At 40.0% G+C, this 15,521-nt stretch overlaps 2 protein-coding genes across 2 annotated transcripts in view; one reads left to right on the forward strand and one right to left on the reverse strand.

Moving 5' to 3' along the window:
* LOC104610239 (IAP-like protein 1) overlaps positions 1-667 on the forward strand; it is a 59,827-nt gene extending 59,160 nt beyond the window's left edge. The window contains exon 8 of the mRNA XM_010276764.3: positions 114-667. The gene's annotated coding sequence lies outside the window, so the exon portion shown is untranslated. The remainder of the gene's footprint in view (positions 1-113) is intronic.
* Positions 228-3,011, reverse strand: LOC104610241 (pectinesterase inhibitor-like). The gene has a single exon (XM_088899850.1). The coding sequence runs from the start codon at positions 2,863-2,865 to the stop codon at positions 2,326-2,328; it is 540 nt and encodes a 179-aa protein (XP_088755976.1). The 5' UTR covers positions 2,866-3,011; the 3' UTR covers positions 228-2,325.
* Between the last annotated feature and the right edge of the window lie 12,510 nt (positions 3,012-15,521).

The following is a 15,521-nucleotide window of genomic DNA, read 5'->3' on the forward strand; positions in this document are numbered from 1 at the left end:
AGGAGACAGGTCTAAATGATATAGTTCTTAATTTTATAATTAGGCAGTCGGATCTAATTTTTCTCCAGTCAACTTTATTGCTTAATGACTTTTGTATTACCTATTTCCTGTAGGTTAATTATCCAGACATCGTAGACTTCGGAATTATAGTAGCTTCATTTGTCATTATGAAGACGGTGATTTGGTGGTGTCTGCTAATATTTAAGTACAAAGTTTCGGTTGATGACATTAGTTTTCAGAGGACTGGTCCATTGTTGAATGGGGAGAAAACTAATTCCCCTGAAGGTTAATCTGACTTCTATCTTTAATTTTTTTTTCCTGCATTTGTTCAGTTTCGGAATGGGGTAGTAGGCAGTATCTGCTAGTCACGCTATTATGGTATTGTTGACCATGCCTTGGTTTGTACGAGGATTTCCTACTTCCAAGTTATGTAGTCCAAGGCATGAAGATGAAGATGATGCAGCCGGGTCTATCTTCTTTAGTCTCTCATTTTCTCTCTTGGCGCCTAGAGTACGAGGCACCATAGATTATTAAGTATTATTGTAGGCACTGTAATCCTATTTACATAGTCACTATAGTGTGTTGACACTTGACAGTCGAAAGGGTTATTTTAGTTTTCTACTGCGAAAACAACTGCTTTGTATTTGCTAGTTTTGTTTTTACCTTACATATTTGTATTCGACCTTTGGTGGGTGGTAATTCGTAACAAGTGATGTCTCGTGGTTTCTAAGCTTCTCATCATCCGCTTAGTTTAGGGCAGAATTCGTAACTTGTTTTTTATGAATAAGAATAAATGATGTTTTCTGTTCCTTGAGTTGCCGATTTGAAGTTTGTATGGAAATTTCAAATTTATATTAATGGGAAAAGATGAATGAGAATTGAGAATTGGCTAGTTGAGGGGATGCTTCTCGTACGGGAATGTTTTATAATCTCAGCAGTTAGGAAATTAGAAATATACCCCAAGATTCTGTTCAAATTTTCTGAAGGGCGTCGTGAGCGTTCACTTGGTGCATACATTATTGGACTAATAGAGGAAATTTCTCATTATAGGCAACGTGAAAAAATTGTTATTGTTGCACCCTTAACCCTTTACATGGGGATAATAATCACCTTGTGGAATCGAAGGGGAATGCCCAAGTTTTGCACTAGCTTCTTTTGCCGATAACAAATTAGCGCGGTACCGCCCGATGATTAATGCAATATGTAAGGTATGGCCCCAATTCATACTTGTTTGGGGTAGCAGTAGCACATTTGGGTTTTGTCTTGGACATCACTTTGGTGTTCTAGCTAGGGTTTATTTTAGAGTTGGTCTTGGTTTTGCCCCAATTCATCAATTTTATACCTTACTTTATTAAAGAGGTTAAGAAAGAGAGACTTTAGAAGAAATTAAGATTTAATGGTGTACAAACATTGACTATTAGAGAGGGAGAGAGTAATATAATGTGTTTTATTTAGAAAAAGTAAGACCTAAGATTTCTATTTGAGTAATAATGGATTTTATTAGAGACAATTATGATCTCAGAGACTTTTATTTTGATTTCTATTTTTTTTTATAGTTTAATTTAAAAATAACTTACCACGTGTGAGGATTGGGAGGAAGAGGAGGTCCGTGGGAACTTTGTGGTTAGAGGACCCTTGACGTCTCCTCTTTCATTTTTCTAACAGGTGTAAACTCGTGGGAGTAATTGTTAGAATAGCAGGGAGCACCACCAATTTCTCTAATGTTTGGTGTTTTGGTTCATAATACGATGTGCAATAGTTAATTGTAGTTTCAAATGAGTGCCACTAGGTGCCGCATAAAACAATTAAACAATCAAAGTGAAACTGTCTGTTTCTCTATGTAGAAACATTAAAAAAATACTCTCCCAAGTCCTAAACAGTAAAGCATATTTTATACTGTACAAAGCCACCTGAATTTAAGCCTTGCTACGTTAAATTGGATGTCAATTGCCATATGGGCAAATATCAGACACCAGGGATTGTTACTTATTCATGATAGCTAAAACAAAGAAGAATCAAAAGAGTGGTTCTCCACTGCTGAGTTCGACCACTCCTCCCTTCCATCGAGTGATTAATTAGTGTTCCCTTTCTAAGTTGACCTTTCTACCTGTGGCCCATTCTATTCTCTTAAAATTACAAAAAAAAAACTCTTTTTTCTTTTTAATTTTCTAATTGCTGGGCGATTGAGATGGACAAATAGACAAATGGTTTTGAATCTACGTTTTCAATTAAGAAACCTTGTAGCTTCTGAAATTTATTTCATGAACTCTTATTAGTTATTACAACTGTGTGTCTATATATATAGAGAGAGAGAGAGAAAGATGATCAAGGACGAAAAGTGCAGGCTGCCGAAATAATATCAGCTAGACCAACTGCATTCTTGGTGTTCTGAGTCAATGGAGAAGAAATCGGTGGGGGAGTTCTGAATGAGAGTTCACAAGACATGGTCACGCTTATCACAAGACTTGCCCTGTCTCTCACGCTATCATAATCACGGGCGCCCAAGAAATCAATAGCTTCGCGAAGTTGCTCAATTGCATTTGAGTAGTCGGCGGCACATTTCGTGAGGGATGATCTAAGTCTCTCTTTGCTGCTTCTCTTCAGCATCAAATTTATCTGTTTCTCAGTGTCTGTCACATTAACCATCGCCAGATTGATACATACGCCCCTGAGTTGATCTAGATCAGCATATCCGGTTCTTGGGTCAGAAGTCAGCACCTCCAGACAGAAACTGGGGTTCTTGGCCAGCCCACAAATCTTCTCAACCATCAACTTAGTCACCTTCACGCTCACCCTTGCAGAGGAAGTATGGCAGAAAAGAAACAAGAATAGGAGAGGAACGACGAGCAAAAGACGAGAAGCCATATTTCTCTTACTAGTACTACACACTGTTAACTGTTAGTCTCTTTTCGATCTTGTTTTCTGGACAGAATTCACAGGCTTTGGGGCTAGCTCTTTTATACTTGTAGATGGGTGATCGACGTGATTAGGAAATTGGTTTGATGATTTAAGGGGGGGGGGGGGGGGGGGGGGGAATCCTGTATTTAAAGCACTTGATGATTTCAGTAATTCTGAACTCCGTGAACTCCGAGGTTTGTGTATAATGAGAAAGAGAAAACTTTGTTTAGTACCTACGGGCTACGGCCATCTTTTAATAAAATGCATTCATCAAGAGATACCATTACCAAGGGAACAATTAATATGCTTAGGTGCAAAGTTGGCTGGGACACCCACTTTGGCAAGTGGTGGTTGTTAGCCTTCCTTTTCCAATGTCTGTTTTGCGCCTAGTGAGGGGGTTGTCCATTGGCATCACAGTCCAACCCCGAGTAAAATTGGTTATGGCGGTTATATTTGGTTGTTATGGGAGACTCCGTCGTTTAGTACAGGCAGACCAGGTCCAATCCAATCTAATGAATATTTTGGACTGGATTGGTCCAATCCAATATACCTCGTTGGTTCGTCCATTCTGTCCAAATTGATTTTGGACTGGATGGGGTCCAATCCAAAACTGGTCCATTGACACCTCAACTTTAAACCGAATTAATCCAGTCTACAATTTTACATGGATTTAACTTGGATTTTATGTTTCTAGGGCTGGACCTAGAGTCTATAAGATACGCTTCTTGAGTATAAGGCTGGATCAACCCTGCCCAAACCTAACCTGAATACATCAAATTTTTGCGTTGACTAAATTAAGGTTGGATAGATTGACTTGATTCTGATATCGAACCTTAAAAAGGATTGGGCCTGGGTTGAGCTTAAACCGAACCTAACCCGCTCGACTTACGTCCCTAATGGTTTCTCTATGTTTGATGATCATCAAGAATCCGTATATTTCATGCATTAGCCCTTACCTAATTCTCTATTCTCATGCTACTAAATACTGTTGTACTATATTGGTCTGGACATTATATTAATCCATTGTTTATGGTAACTGTCAAACTTGTAAATACTGACTGCCTAAACTTATGTTGTTGGGAATACCATTGGCGGTCTTGAGTTGACCTAGTTGGGGGCATGGCACTATACGCATGGAGAACTAGTGTCCCTTTATCACTGATTATGTGTGGGGAAAGGAAACATGCAGGATTTACAATAAAACTGATGACATATACCACTACATAAAAATCATAAGTAAAACCTGAAAATTCATCACTGTATGGTTATACCCCAGGTTTTTAAAACCAACCCGGACAACGAAACGGACAGGGGTCCTGTTCCTAAGTCAAACAGTCTGATCATTCGAACTGAACAGATGGTCTATTTTAACAAAAAATGGTCAAAATCATTGAATGGTTAAAATGGTTCAATCGTCCGAGTCAGCAGTATGCTGACCAAATCAATGTTTTTTTTTTTGGTAAAAATCCAGTTTTGGGGAAATCAGAACCGGCCACTTGACCGGATCCCGGTTTTTTGGTTCGATATGGTTTTGAAAACCATGGTTATACCGATGATCGGTACCAATAGATTTTTGGGTGAATGACTGTTCAGTACAGCCTAAGAATTCTTAACCCTACCATACAGTTGGGGTAGGTGCCTGCTCGGAATTAATGCCAATTCACGGGCAAGTATTGGTGTTTTAGGATGAGGGTATTTATTATTCTGAATTGTGTAAATTTGAAATAGAATTCAAAATTCTGTAATTGGCTGCAATGCACTTTTCCATAAATTTTTATCCGGCCAATATAATTTATAGATATGTAGTGACGGGTATAGCTCTCGTTAGTAAAATTTTTCTAACAGATTCTTGCCCGTTAGTATAATTCCTATATCCGTAGCAACAGACGTTTTACTTGTCAGTATAGTCCTAGTGACATAGTTTTTCATCATAAAAAAAACTACAAATAGGTCAATGTATAATTTTTAGCAACGGTTTTATTTTATGTTTTGCGAGGGATTGGTCATCAATATTGTTATACTGACGGTTTCAACCGTTGGTATTTATAAAATTATATTATTTTTATTTCTATAACTACAGTTTTGCTACTTTTTGGTTATGATTCTTCCCGTGAGTATAGATATACTATACTATACCAACGGTTGTAACCATCAGCTCGTCGGTATAGATCACCTATAGTGATGCTTTTGTTATATATGGTAATGGTTTCATCAATTAGTTTAGATCACATTTATTTGTCATATAACAATTATTTTTGTTACATACACTGCTGGAAGGGTATATAATTAGAGGCGTTTGATAAAATATCTGTATAGATGTCTAAATACAATTGCTCTTATGGATTATTACTAAGGCAATTGGTAGATGCCTCTAAATCTCTAATGTTTTATTTTTATGCCCCAATTACTTTGAGGGAATTTTTGTTGTTAAATATAACTTACCAAATGGCAGGGGTCACCCATTTTTCCTGTCACTTTCATACTCAAGTGAAAAATTGCAACAGAGCTTCAGTTCGTCTTCTCGTTCTACTCCTGCACAAAACAAAGGGCCTTACCTTCGTCTCCGTTCTCGTTCTACTTCTACACAAAATAAAGAGCTTTCGCTTCGTCTTCTCGCTCTACTTCTGTACAAAACAAAGTAACTAAGTCTTCGTATTCTTGTTCTATTTTTTCACAAAACAGAGTAGCTTCAGTTTTGTCTTCTTGTTCTATTTTTGCACAAAACAAAGTTGGCCTTCTTATGAGCACTGAGTTGGCAATCCAACTCAAATATTGGACTTTTCTAATGAAGTCTACTATGAGGAGCTTCTCTACTTCCTCATCGATTATCTTCTACCGTTTCTAGGCTAAGTTCTTTTTCTTCTATTGAACTGCTTTGACTAAAAGATAAACATTTAACTTATGAGTTATGACAGAGGGGCCTATACCAGGCATTTCTACTGCCGACCAAGCAAAAACATCCAAATTTTTAATTAAGAAACTTACTAGGTCAGAGCGCAATGGTTTGACGAAGCGGGCTCCAATCTACACCATCTTCTCGGGGCCGGTATCTAAGACTGACACTAGGACGGTGTCCTCCATGGGGCAAGCTCTTTTGTCGCCATTCTCTTGGGGCAGCTCCGAATCAACATCGATGACTTGCTTTCCCTTGCCCTCCAACACGGCCACATAGCACTTGCAAGTCTCGAGATGGTCACCTCGCACCACTCCTACTTCGTATGACGTGGAGAACTTCATCGCCAGATAGTAGGTCGACACCACTGCTCAGAGGGCGTGCAAGATAGGTCAGCCCAAAATGATATTGTAGGGTGAGGGAGTCGCGACCATTAAGAAGTTGTGATCAATCGTATTGAGTTCGGCGTTGAGCCCGTTGTTACTAGCACCTTCACCTGGCCTAGGGGTAGTCTCCACTAAAACCAACCAAGGGGACATCGACTCAAACGCCTCTAGAAAAATGATGTCGACCAAGCTTCTGAAGTTGAATAGAATCCACTTTACCTCGAAATCATTTATTACCAGCTTGACCACGAGGGTATCTTCATGTGAATACTGGATCTCGCAGGCGTCTTCCTTGGTGAAGTAGTTCACCTCATCCATACGAGGGTGCTTTGGTGGGTTCTCATCATCGTGTTTGAGCTCTCAAACTGAATTTCTCCCTGTTGAGGTGTTGCATCTTGCTACTATTGATCTACCCATGATCATGTTAATGACACCATAGAGGGGCTGCTCTACCGGAAATGAATCTTAGGGAGTTGGTCTTTGTCTTGATCCCTGCTCGACTGTGGCACATCTTTTTGCTAGTTGGTAGGTCGGCTCTGGTCATTCCTCTTGATGAACTGCTTTAGTTCTTCTATTAGGACCTGGTTCTAGTCGTTGGAGCGACGAGGTTGATCAAGCACTGGGTTTTGGTTTTGGTTGCTAGGCTATTCTGGTTTAGTCCAGTGCTCCGGTTCTATTGTTGTTGTTGCATCTTTGCCGGGGCGATGAATCGTTCTTCCCATTTCCTCATATGTAAGTTCATCCCACAGACATACTACACCAATTCATTGAACTAGCACATGTTAATCCTAGTAGGAACCATCGAGAGTTTGACTGGAGGGAGAGACACATTCATGTTTGACAGGGGAAAGGCGGGATTTTGCATGGCGGGAATGCCTGGCTAGGTTAAGGGCACGGTAAACTGCCCAATAATCACAAAGTTGAATAATTTGTACAATAGTTTCTCTAATTGAATACAACCTTATTCCTATTACTGTGTATTTGGCGTTTTGAGTCTTCCTCATTTGGCCTAAAAGTGAGAATAATAAAACTGTAACGTGTAGTAAGAAAATTGAGGGAGATGGAACAATTTTGTATGTAACAGTTGATGTATTGTAGCAATACTGCATGTTAATATGCAACCCAATAGTAATATCCTATCTGTAAGCACAACATTCATTAAACAAATTCTGATTCAATAAATCCTTGGTGAATGAGAAATATGGGTTTTCAACATAGCTTTTCAACAGAGGGTTCCCCACTTGCACAAAATCCTAGTATGATGAACCCTTGAAAGAAGATGATACTAACCTTGTCAATGGATCTTCGAAGTTGGTTGGGTAAATCATCTGATGGACAATGAACTTGATAAAATATAGATTTAAAAGAAAAAATGAAAAATAAAAAGCTTATCTAAAAACATGTTAGGTTTCACATTAATTCTCTAATTTCAAGCCCTACACTCAGCAACATAACGAAAAGAAAAGAAAAAAATAACTTATCTATATAGAGGAACAGATCACATCAGCTAGTCATAGTAATATTTGATATATGGGTGCAACTTCGGTGGGTCCAATCGAAGGGTAGACTGAACTAGCATGAAATTTTACAAGGATTGTGCTTCTTGCCAATATTGTGGCTGCAATATTGACTATAAATACAACACATTTCCTACCAATTATCAAAAAAATAAAAAATGCAGTGCTTCTTGATACAATGTTAGAGTGGGGCATTCCTTATGATTTGTTATGTTCATATGTTTCAAGCATTGAAGAAAAGGATACAAACCTGATACTTTTCTCAATTTAGATTTATTTATTATGTTCATATGTTTCAAGCATTGGATTTCTCCTCAATTAATTGCATTAACTGATAATATGATTGTTTTCTTTTGTGGAATGAAATGGTGGTCAGCATCCATGGCACAGAAGCTAATAGTTGGGATGCTGGTTTGGCAACTACAGTCACTTTGGTGTCTTGATCCTTGAAAAAATATCTGCAGTATGCATCCCATATTTTTATGTTTCATTCAGTATGATGCTTGCTACTGAAATGAGACCAACTTGTGGGAAGACTTCAGGTGGCGAATGCACAATCTTTTTATGTTTGATGTAATTTCTGAAATCATTATGTCATTCACTTCAGGTGTTAGAAAGCGGTCCAAAGGTCATGAAGGTGATTCCTAGGACATTTTAGAATTGGTAATTCAAGTTGTATGTGTTTGTTAAAAAAGTGGTCAAAAGGTTTTCTAATGTCATTTCTTGTAAAATGCTTTTCTAATCACACTTTAATGTTTCCATGTTGTCATTCATGGAAAGCTAAAGGTTCTCATCATCACAAATAATGGACTTAGACAGGGAAAAGTTAGTAATTTAGAGGCACTTCATTATCTAAAAATAACATGAACAACCTTCTTACATGAAATTCTATCATATAATGTCTTACAACATGAGCAACCTTGTTAATGAAACTTAAAACATGCACTAAAAAACTAAAAACAAGCAATATTACCACCATTGACTTTAACATCATCCATAAACCAAACACAAGAAAAATTAATTCCCTCTAACAAAATATTCTTCCTCTTCAGGTTCTTCATCATTAGTTCATTCATTTCCCACAACTCTAGTATCTTAGTAAGACGTTTTTATTTTGAGCACTTATGCATATAGTATTGTAACTCTTCATAGTTCACATCATCTATTTTCATGTTGGTATTTGACTATTTTTTTCACCGCCTTCCTAGCTACATCTTGCTCCATCTCCTTTTTAGAAGTAGATCCCTTTTCATAAAATTTCCAATTATTCTCACTCATTGTTATAAGAATAAAGGTCTTGAAATCCTTTCCCACATCTTTAACCAAGAATATGGGATTGGACATGCACAATTTGGAGCACAACTCGTTAAGTACGTTCTTGAATGAGATACTCATTTGGTTTAGTGTTTTCATTTATGTGCTAAATGAAATATAAAAAATAAGGTGAGACTAAGAAAATTAATTCTTTAACACTATCTATTCTAGTTATATTAATACATCAAAACTGTGCAGTACAAACAATCCTGAATCTTCGAGTAACATAAAGATATAGGATTCAGATGATACAATTAGGAAGGTTTTATTGGAAGGTAAAATAACCTCCAAAAGATAATAAATATGGGAATTACAATTTTTAATACTACAAACACTGCAATAGCATAAAAATATCAAATATTGGATCTGTCCCAAGATCTGGTTTCCATCCTCTCTGTATAACTAATGAATCCATCCATTTAATAGAATATATTTCAGGAAACACCAACCAAGTGATCTTTTGATTATGTGTAATCAAAGTAGGATTGACTCACATTATTTGACCTTGACCCCATAGGAGAGGTTCCAGTACCTGAGCTCTCAGCTTGTCCACTGTGTGGTCATTCTTGATTTCATCTAGATTTTCTTCCATATATTTCTATCCACTTTAATATTTACATTCCCAATTGCCTTAACTATTACCACAAAAAAAAGTACTGATAACCTATCTTACTATTGTTATAGCCAGGCATTGAGCAGGGAATTCATACAGAACACACAAACAAAAAGGAAGCATAGTGAGACTTCCTCACTCAAATAACTCCTTATCCATTAGCATTATAACTCTGGTCCAATTGATTAGATTAAGTATAGACCAACGAATTACAAGTAAAAAAGAAAAGTCCTGAACATATGTAAATTGAGGAAAATGAACATATCAAATGAAGATAGAAAATGCCTTTACTAAATGCTGATTCAAATGAATACTCTAGATTTACAGATAGGTAGGAATGGAGGGAGAAAAAGATAACTAAATGAACCCAATTTTTAACAATGGAGTTGGAATGCTAGCAAATATCTTACTTCCATATTCCATATAGAAATATATATAATGTGGACCTCTTTTTTTTTTGACTACTACCAATACCACATGCAAAGTACATGCCTCACAATTGGTACTTTAAAAAAAAAATACAATTAACTCTCTTTATTTTCTCTAGCAATCCAAAGCACATGCTTATTATGTGATGGGTGATTTCTTATCACCTGTTGTATCCTCTTTTTTCATTCTTCTCTTATAAACTTTACTTTTTTTATTTATCTTCAAAAATAAATTCTTTGGCAATTCTCCCTCGGCAAACTAAAGAGCAACAACCACCTCCACAACAATAAATTTGCTTCTGCCATTTAATTGCATGGGTTTCATAGGTGGTGTTAGTAACTCTGAATTGTGATCTCTAAAAAGTAGGAAAGATCTGAATGTAGTTCTAGATTTTGAATAGTTGGAATTTGCTTCTCTATTTTTCTATAGTTTTGGCCATAGTTAAGCTGTTTGAATATCTAAGGGTCTATTTCGTTCACAGTTGGAATCAGAATAGGAATCGGGATCGGAACGGTTCATTCCCATAGTCTGTTTGATTCAGACAGGAATGGGATTTCATTCTCAAGGGAGGGGTAGGGAATGGCCATTCCCTCAAATGGGGGAATGCCATTCCAACAGAAATGAGAATGTGATTCCAATTCTACCCAACCAAACAGTTGGAATCAGAATAGCCCATTCCGATTCCGATTCTAGACCCCTATTCCCACAAACCAAACTGGACCTGACTATTGCTAGTTGTGCAAATGGGTTACCTCTTAATGTATTTGCTTGGTAAATCTAAATGGTATAACACCTAAAATGAATCATAGTACATTAAAACCAACATTTAAAATGAAACACGGTACATTTAAAATGAATGGTTTCAAAGCAGCATTTAAAATGAATGGTTTGAAACAAACATTAAAAAAATGAATCACAATACATTCAAGGTAGGGGTAATTACATGAACCAAATGAAAAATGGAAAACGAAGGACATTAATAGTAAACATTACCTTTATAGATTCCCTAGTTGCTCTCGGTCCAGTTACTTGTTATCGTCCTGCGCGTAGGATCCCGTCACGGGCCGGTTCACGGTGCGAAAGCCTTGCTTCCCCTTGCGCCTTCCCTTGCGTGTAGACCCTATTGCGGAAACTGAATGGGTGATTTGTCCAAGAGACCACCCGAACTCTCCCTTGGGGTGATTTGTCCAAGAGACCACCCGAACTCTCCTCACTATTTTCTTGGCTGAAAAACTGAATGCCTTTATTTCAATTCGTAGCTCCTTAAATAGGAGATTACAGAAGGGAATTTCTAATTAAACTCAAACTCCAATTTGAACTCAAACTCCTAATTACCTACTCCTAATGGTAATTCACTCTTACTTAAGATAAAGGTAAAGATAAGATTAGATAAAGACAAGGGATAAGGGATAAGATAAGGATAAGGTAGGATGGCAGCGAGTTGGCTTGATGTGTCCAGATAAGGGTGGGGCCACCCCTATGAGCTGTCGTGTGGGCCCCGCTCTGCTGCTGCTGCCGGGTGCGTGCGCGCGGCTCATGGTGCCACTGCCGCGCGGTGCATGCGCATAGTGCTGTTGCCGCGTAGTGCATGCGCGTGGCTCATGGTGCCACTGTCGTGCGGTGCCGGGCGTGTGCGCGGTGCGTGCTGCGCGCCATGGTGCCACTGCCGTGCGGTGCCGGGTGGGTGCGCGGTGCGTGCTGCCATGCGGTGCGTGCGGTGCGCACTGCTGCCTGGCGGTGCACGTTGCACGCTACCGATGCGTGCTGCTGTGCGGCGCTGCCAGGCGATGCCTGCTGCTGTGCGTGTTGCTGCCTATGACTGCTCCGCAGTGCGCTGCTGGATGGTGTGCCCATAACATTACACCCCTCCCGGACTATGAGCTTGTCCTCAAGCTCGTGTTCAGGATACATGGCTTGGGATTCTGCGAATGGATCAAACGGCTGCACGCTATTTCTTAGTCCACCAACAGTATGAACAACAGGGACTGCCCCGTCTCTGAGTGCATAACGCTGGACTATTTGATGCAGACCCCCGTCACCTTCTTTAGTTTCCAGCTCCCAGGCGTAACCATGGCTTATAGTGACTACCCGCTCTGCTGCACTCAGGCCAGCCGCAAGGCCATTGAAGTGTTCCCTACCTCCTAGGTCATATAGTTTGAAGTAGTTTTGTGGAAGATCACATAACAGAAACCACGTACTGGACCACGACCCCAGTGTGCTATGTTTTGGATCATAAGAATGCACCGGGTATGCTTACAGTCGAGGACCTCAAGGGCGGACTTACCGGAGAGGACCATGCGTTTTAAAATATCCTCTCGGCCTTCCCCATATATATTTTCCTCAATATTATGAAACATAGGGCTGTCCATGAACACAAAATCTATGCCATGAGTATAAGCTTAGAAGAAAATTACCTCTATATCCTGCCCCTCCACCTTACATCTCTTGCACACTCCTGTTTCTTGGATTTCTATATAGTTACCATACTGTGGTGCCGCAACCATAGCTTTATGTCCACGCCGAGCCAATGCCTCCGGTAAAGCCCCAGCAACATCGCCAAGCCCACCTGTCTCCGTCAAAGGAGCGCATTCTGCGGGTTCTACTATAATTTTCGTGACATCATCCTCGGCCAAAGGAAGAGACTTTACAGTTTCATCCTCCGTGCGCTGATCATTGGAAATAACTGCGGCTGTAGGGGCAGCGATCTGTTGTTCGCTGCATGCCTCTGCCCTGTCCGGACGACGTCTGTTGGTGTTGGCGATTCCCTCCAAACTCATTTCTTTGTTGGAGAGGAATGCTTCCAGCAGGCGTCGCATCTCACGGACATCTTCCCTGACTTCACGAACCTCCATGTTGGTTTCTACAAGTTGGTGTTCCAGTTCGTGGACTTTGGAAGACAGCTGCTCCATATCGCCTGTGACGTTTGGCTCTGATACCAATTTGTTATGGTCTCGCGCGTAGGATCCCATCATGGGCCGGTCCACGGTGCGAAAGCCCTGCTTCCCCTTGCGCCTTCCCTTGCGTGCAGACCCTATTGCGGAAACTGAATGGGTGATTTGTCCAAGAGACCACCCAAACTCTCCCTTGGGGTGATTTGTCCAAGAGACCACCCGAACTCTACTCACTATTTTATTGGCTGGAAAACTGAATGCCTTTATTTCAATTCGTAGCTCCTTAAATAGGAGATTACAGAAAGGAATTCCTAATTAAACTCAAACTCTAATTTGAACTCAAACTCCTAATTACCTACTCCTAATGGTAACTCACTCTTACTTAAGATAAAGATAAAGATAAGATTAGATAAAGATAAGGGATAAGGGATAAGATAAGGATAAGGTAGGCTGGCGGCGAGTTGGCTTGACGTGTCTAGATAAGGGTGGGCCCACCCCTATGAGCTATCGTGTGGGCCCCGCTCTGCTGCTACTGCCGGGTGCGTGCACGCGGTGCGTGCGCACAGTGCTGCTGCCGCGCAGTGCGTGCGCGCAGCTCATGGTGCCGCTGCCGTGCGGTGCCGGGCGTGTGTGCGGTGCGTGCTGCCGTGCAGTGCGTGTGGTGCGCACTGCTGCCTAGCGGTGTGTGCTGCGCGCCATGGTGCCGCTATCGTGCGGTGCCGGGTGGGTGCACGGTGCGTGCCGCCGTGCGGTGCGTGCCGCCGTGCGGTGCGCACTGCTACCTGGCGGTGCGCGTTGCGTGCTATCGGTGCGTGCTGTTGTGCGGCACTGCCATGCGGTGCCTGCTGCTGTGCGGCCTACCGTGCGTGCTGCTGCCTATGACTGCTCCGCAGTGCACTGTCGGATGGTGTGCCCATAACATTACTCTCTTCCAGTTGCTCTCCTATTCAAATAATCACTCCTCCCATTGCTTCCCTCTTTGAATAAGGGCTCCTCTGATTGCTCTGTTGGAGTTGTGTGTACTCCAAGGGAATCCCAACCTCCATTTATATAGATTTCCAAATGTAACTTAGCTCCCCAATCGTGACAAAATAACCTTCGAGTTTATGGGAAGAAGGACCTACTTTCCTTAGGGTGTGCAACCCGCGATCTGGTCACTAGGTCGAACAGGTCAATGATCGAACGGCTGGGTCGAACGATTCTTGACCAAGTCAACGGTTTTGACCTTCTAATAGGTTGGGTTAACGATGGGCTGGAAACATTGCTTGTATTGTTAAGAAGCTCTAAGGGAGTCTGCTTGGGGCTTTTTGGTATAAAAATGTCGAGGTTTTCCATCCACACTATGTACCCTATATTTACTTTTATTCCATTAGTAACTCTATCCTAAGGATAACTCTAGTGTCAAGAGTTATGTGGAGGAGAAGTTTGGTAAGGTCGTCTAGAAGCCTTGGGAAAGAAAGGAATGTATGCATTTTTTAGGAATTTTAAAAAAAATATGTGATGTCATATGTAGACGGAGTATGATAGAAAGTTAATAGCAAGAAAAATTTTAGATAATTTTTAGAAAACTTAAAGGTACTTTAAGACAATACGTGAATAATAAGAGTAGAATTAGTAAATTTCCTAAATCAAAGGGATATTTTAAAAAATTTACCCTTAATTTAATAATTGCAAACAATTATAAGTTATTATAGTAGATAAAAAAATAAAGTAGAACGGGCAAGCTTGTTGTTTTTTTTTAAGGCAGATAGTACTTAGTAGCCATTTCTAGTGGCAGTCAAATATTGTAGTGTATATGACAGTCTTGGCTGCCGCTAAAAACTACACACCGAAAAATAGGTGCTAAACCTATAGCAACATTAAGTGGCAGGTCATGACTGCCATCGAAACTTGAATTCATATCAGCACCCCACAACACATTGCAGTCGTGTATTCGGAACATCTCCCTATATAATATTGAGTTTTAGAAGTTTGGATTGAAACCCCACTGAATGCGCCCCACATGCATTATCTCAGCGTGCATTGGGGAGATGTTCCCAATGCATGCTGAGAAGTGCATGTTGGGTGCCAATCTGAACTCCTAAAATTCAATATTATTTAGCGATAGTTTTTTCTTTTTTTTGAGATTTATTGGTAATCATTGAAACTGGTATTATATCTTTTAGTTGATACTGTTTTTAGGTGTAGATTACAGACGGTTGGATTTTAATTTCATTAGGCTGCGTAACCGGAAATGCAAATATGTACTCTGCATTTTTGCCCTCATCCCGGTTCATGAATGCAATGCCGGTTCACGTGTTAGTCTTGTTTTTGTACTCTTCTCGTTTGTTTGAAATTGATACAAATGAGGGTACAAATTTGCTGGCGTTTGATGCAAACTTTGAGAGCCTAACTACCTACTGCGATTTTTTTCAGTCGAACAACCACCCTGCCAGGTTCGATGAAATCTGGACCGTCCATTCTTTGATATATGATTATTTATATATGATCTATTTGAATCTGAGATGGATTTTATCACCCAAGTTCAACTGTGAATCGGTAAAAGTAAACTAATATCTATATCTAATCTGACTCAATCCG

Source organism: Nelumbo nucifera, chromosome 3 (genome assembly GCF_055504915.1).
Source record: "Nelumbo nucifera cultivar China Antique chromosome 3, China Antique-T2T, whole genome shotgun sequence".
NCBI classification, from domain to species: domain Eukaryota; kingdom Viridiplantae; phylum Streptophyta; class Magnoliopsida; order Proteales; family Nelumbonaceae; genus Nelumbo; species Nelumbo nucifera.

Excerpts from the sequence above, each read along its gene's own strand:
- LOC104610241 (XM_088899850.1), bottom strand. The coding sequence starts at position 2,865 with ATGGCTTCTCGTCTTTTGCTCGTCGTTCCTCTCCTATTCTTGTTTCTT.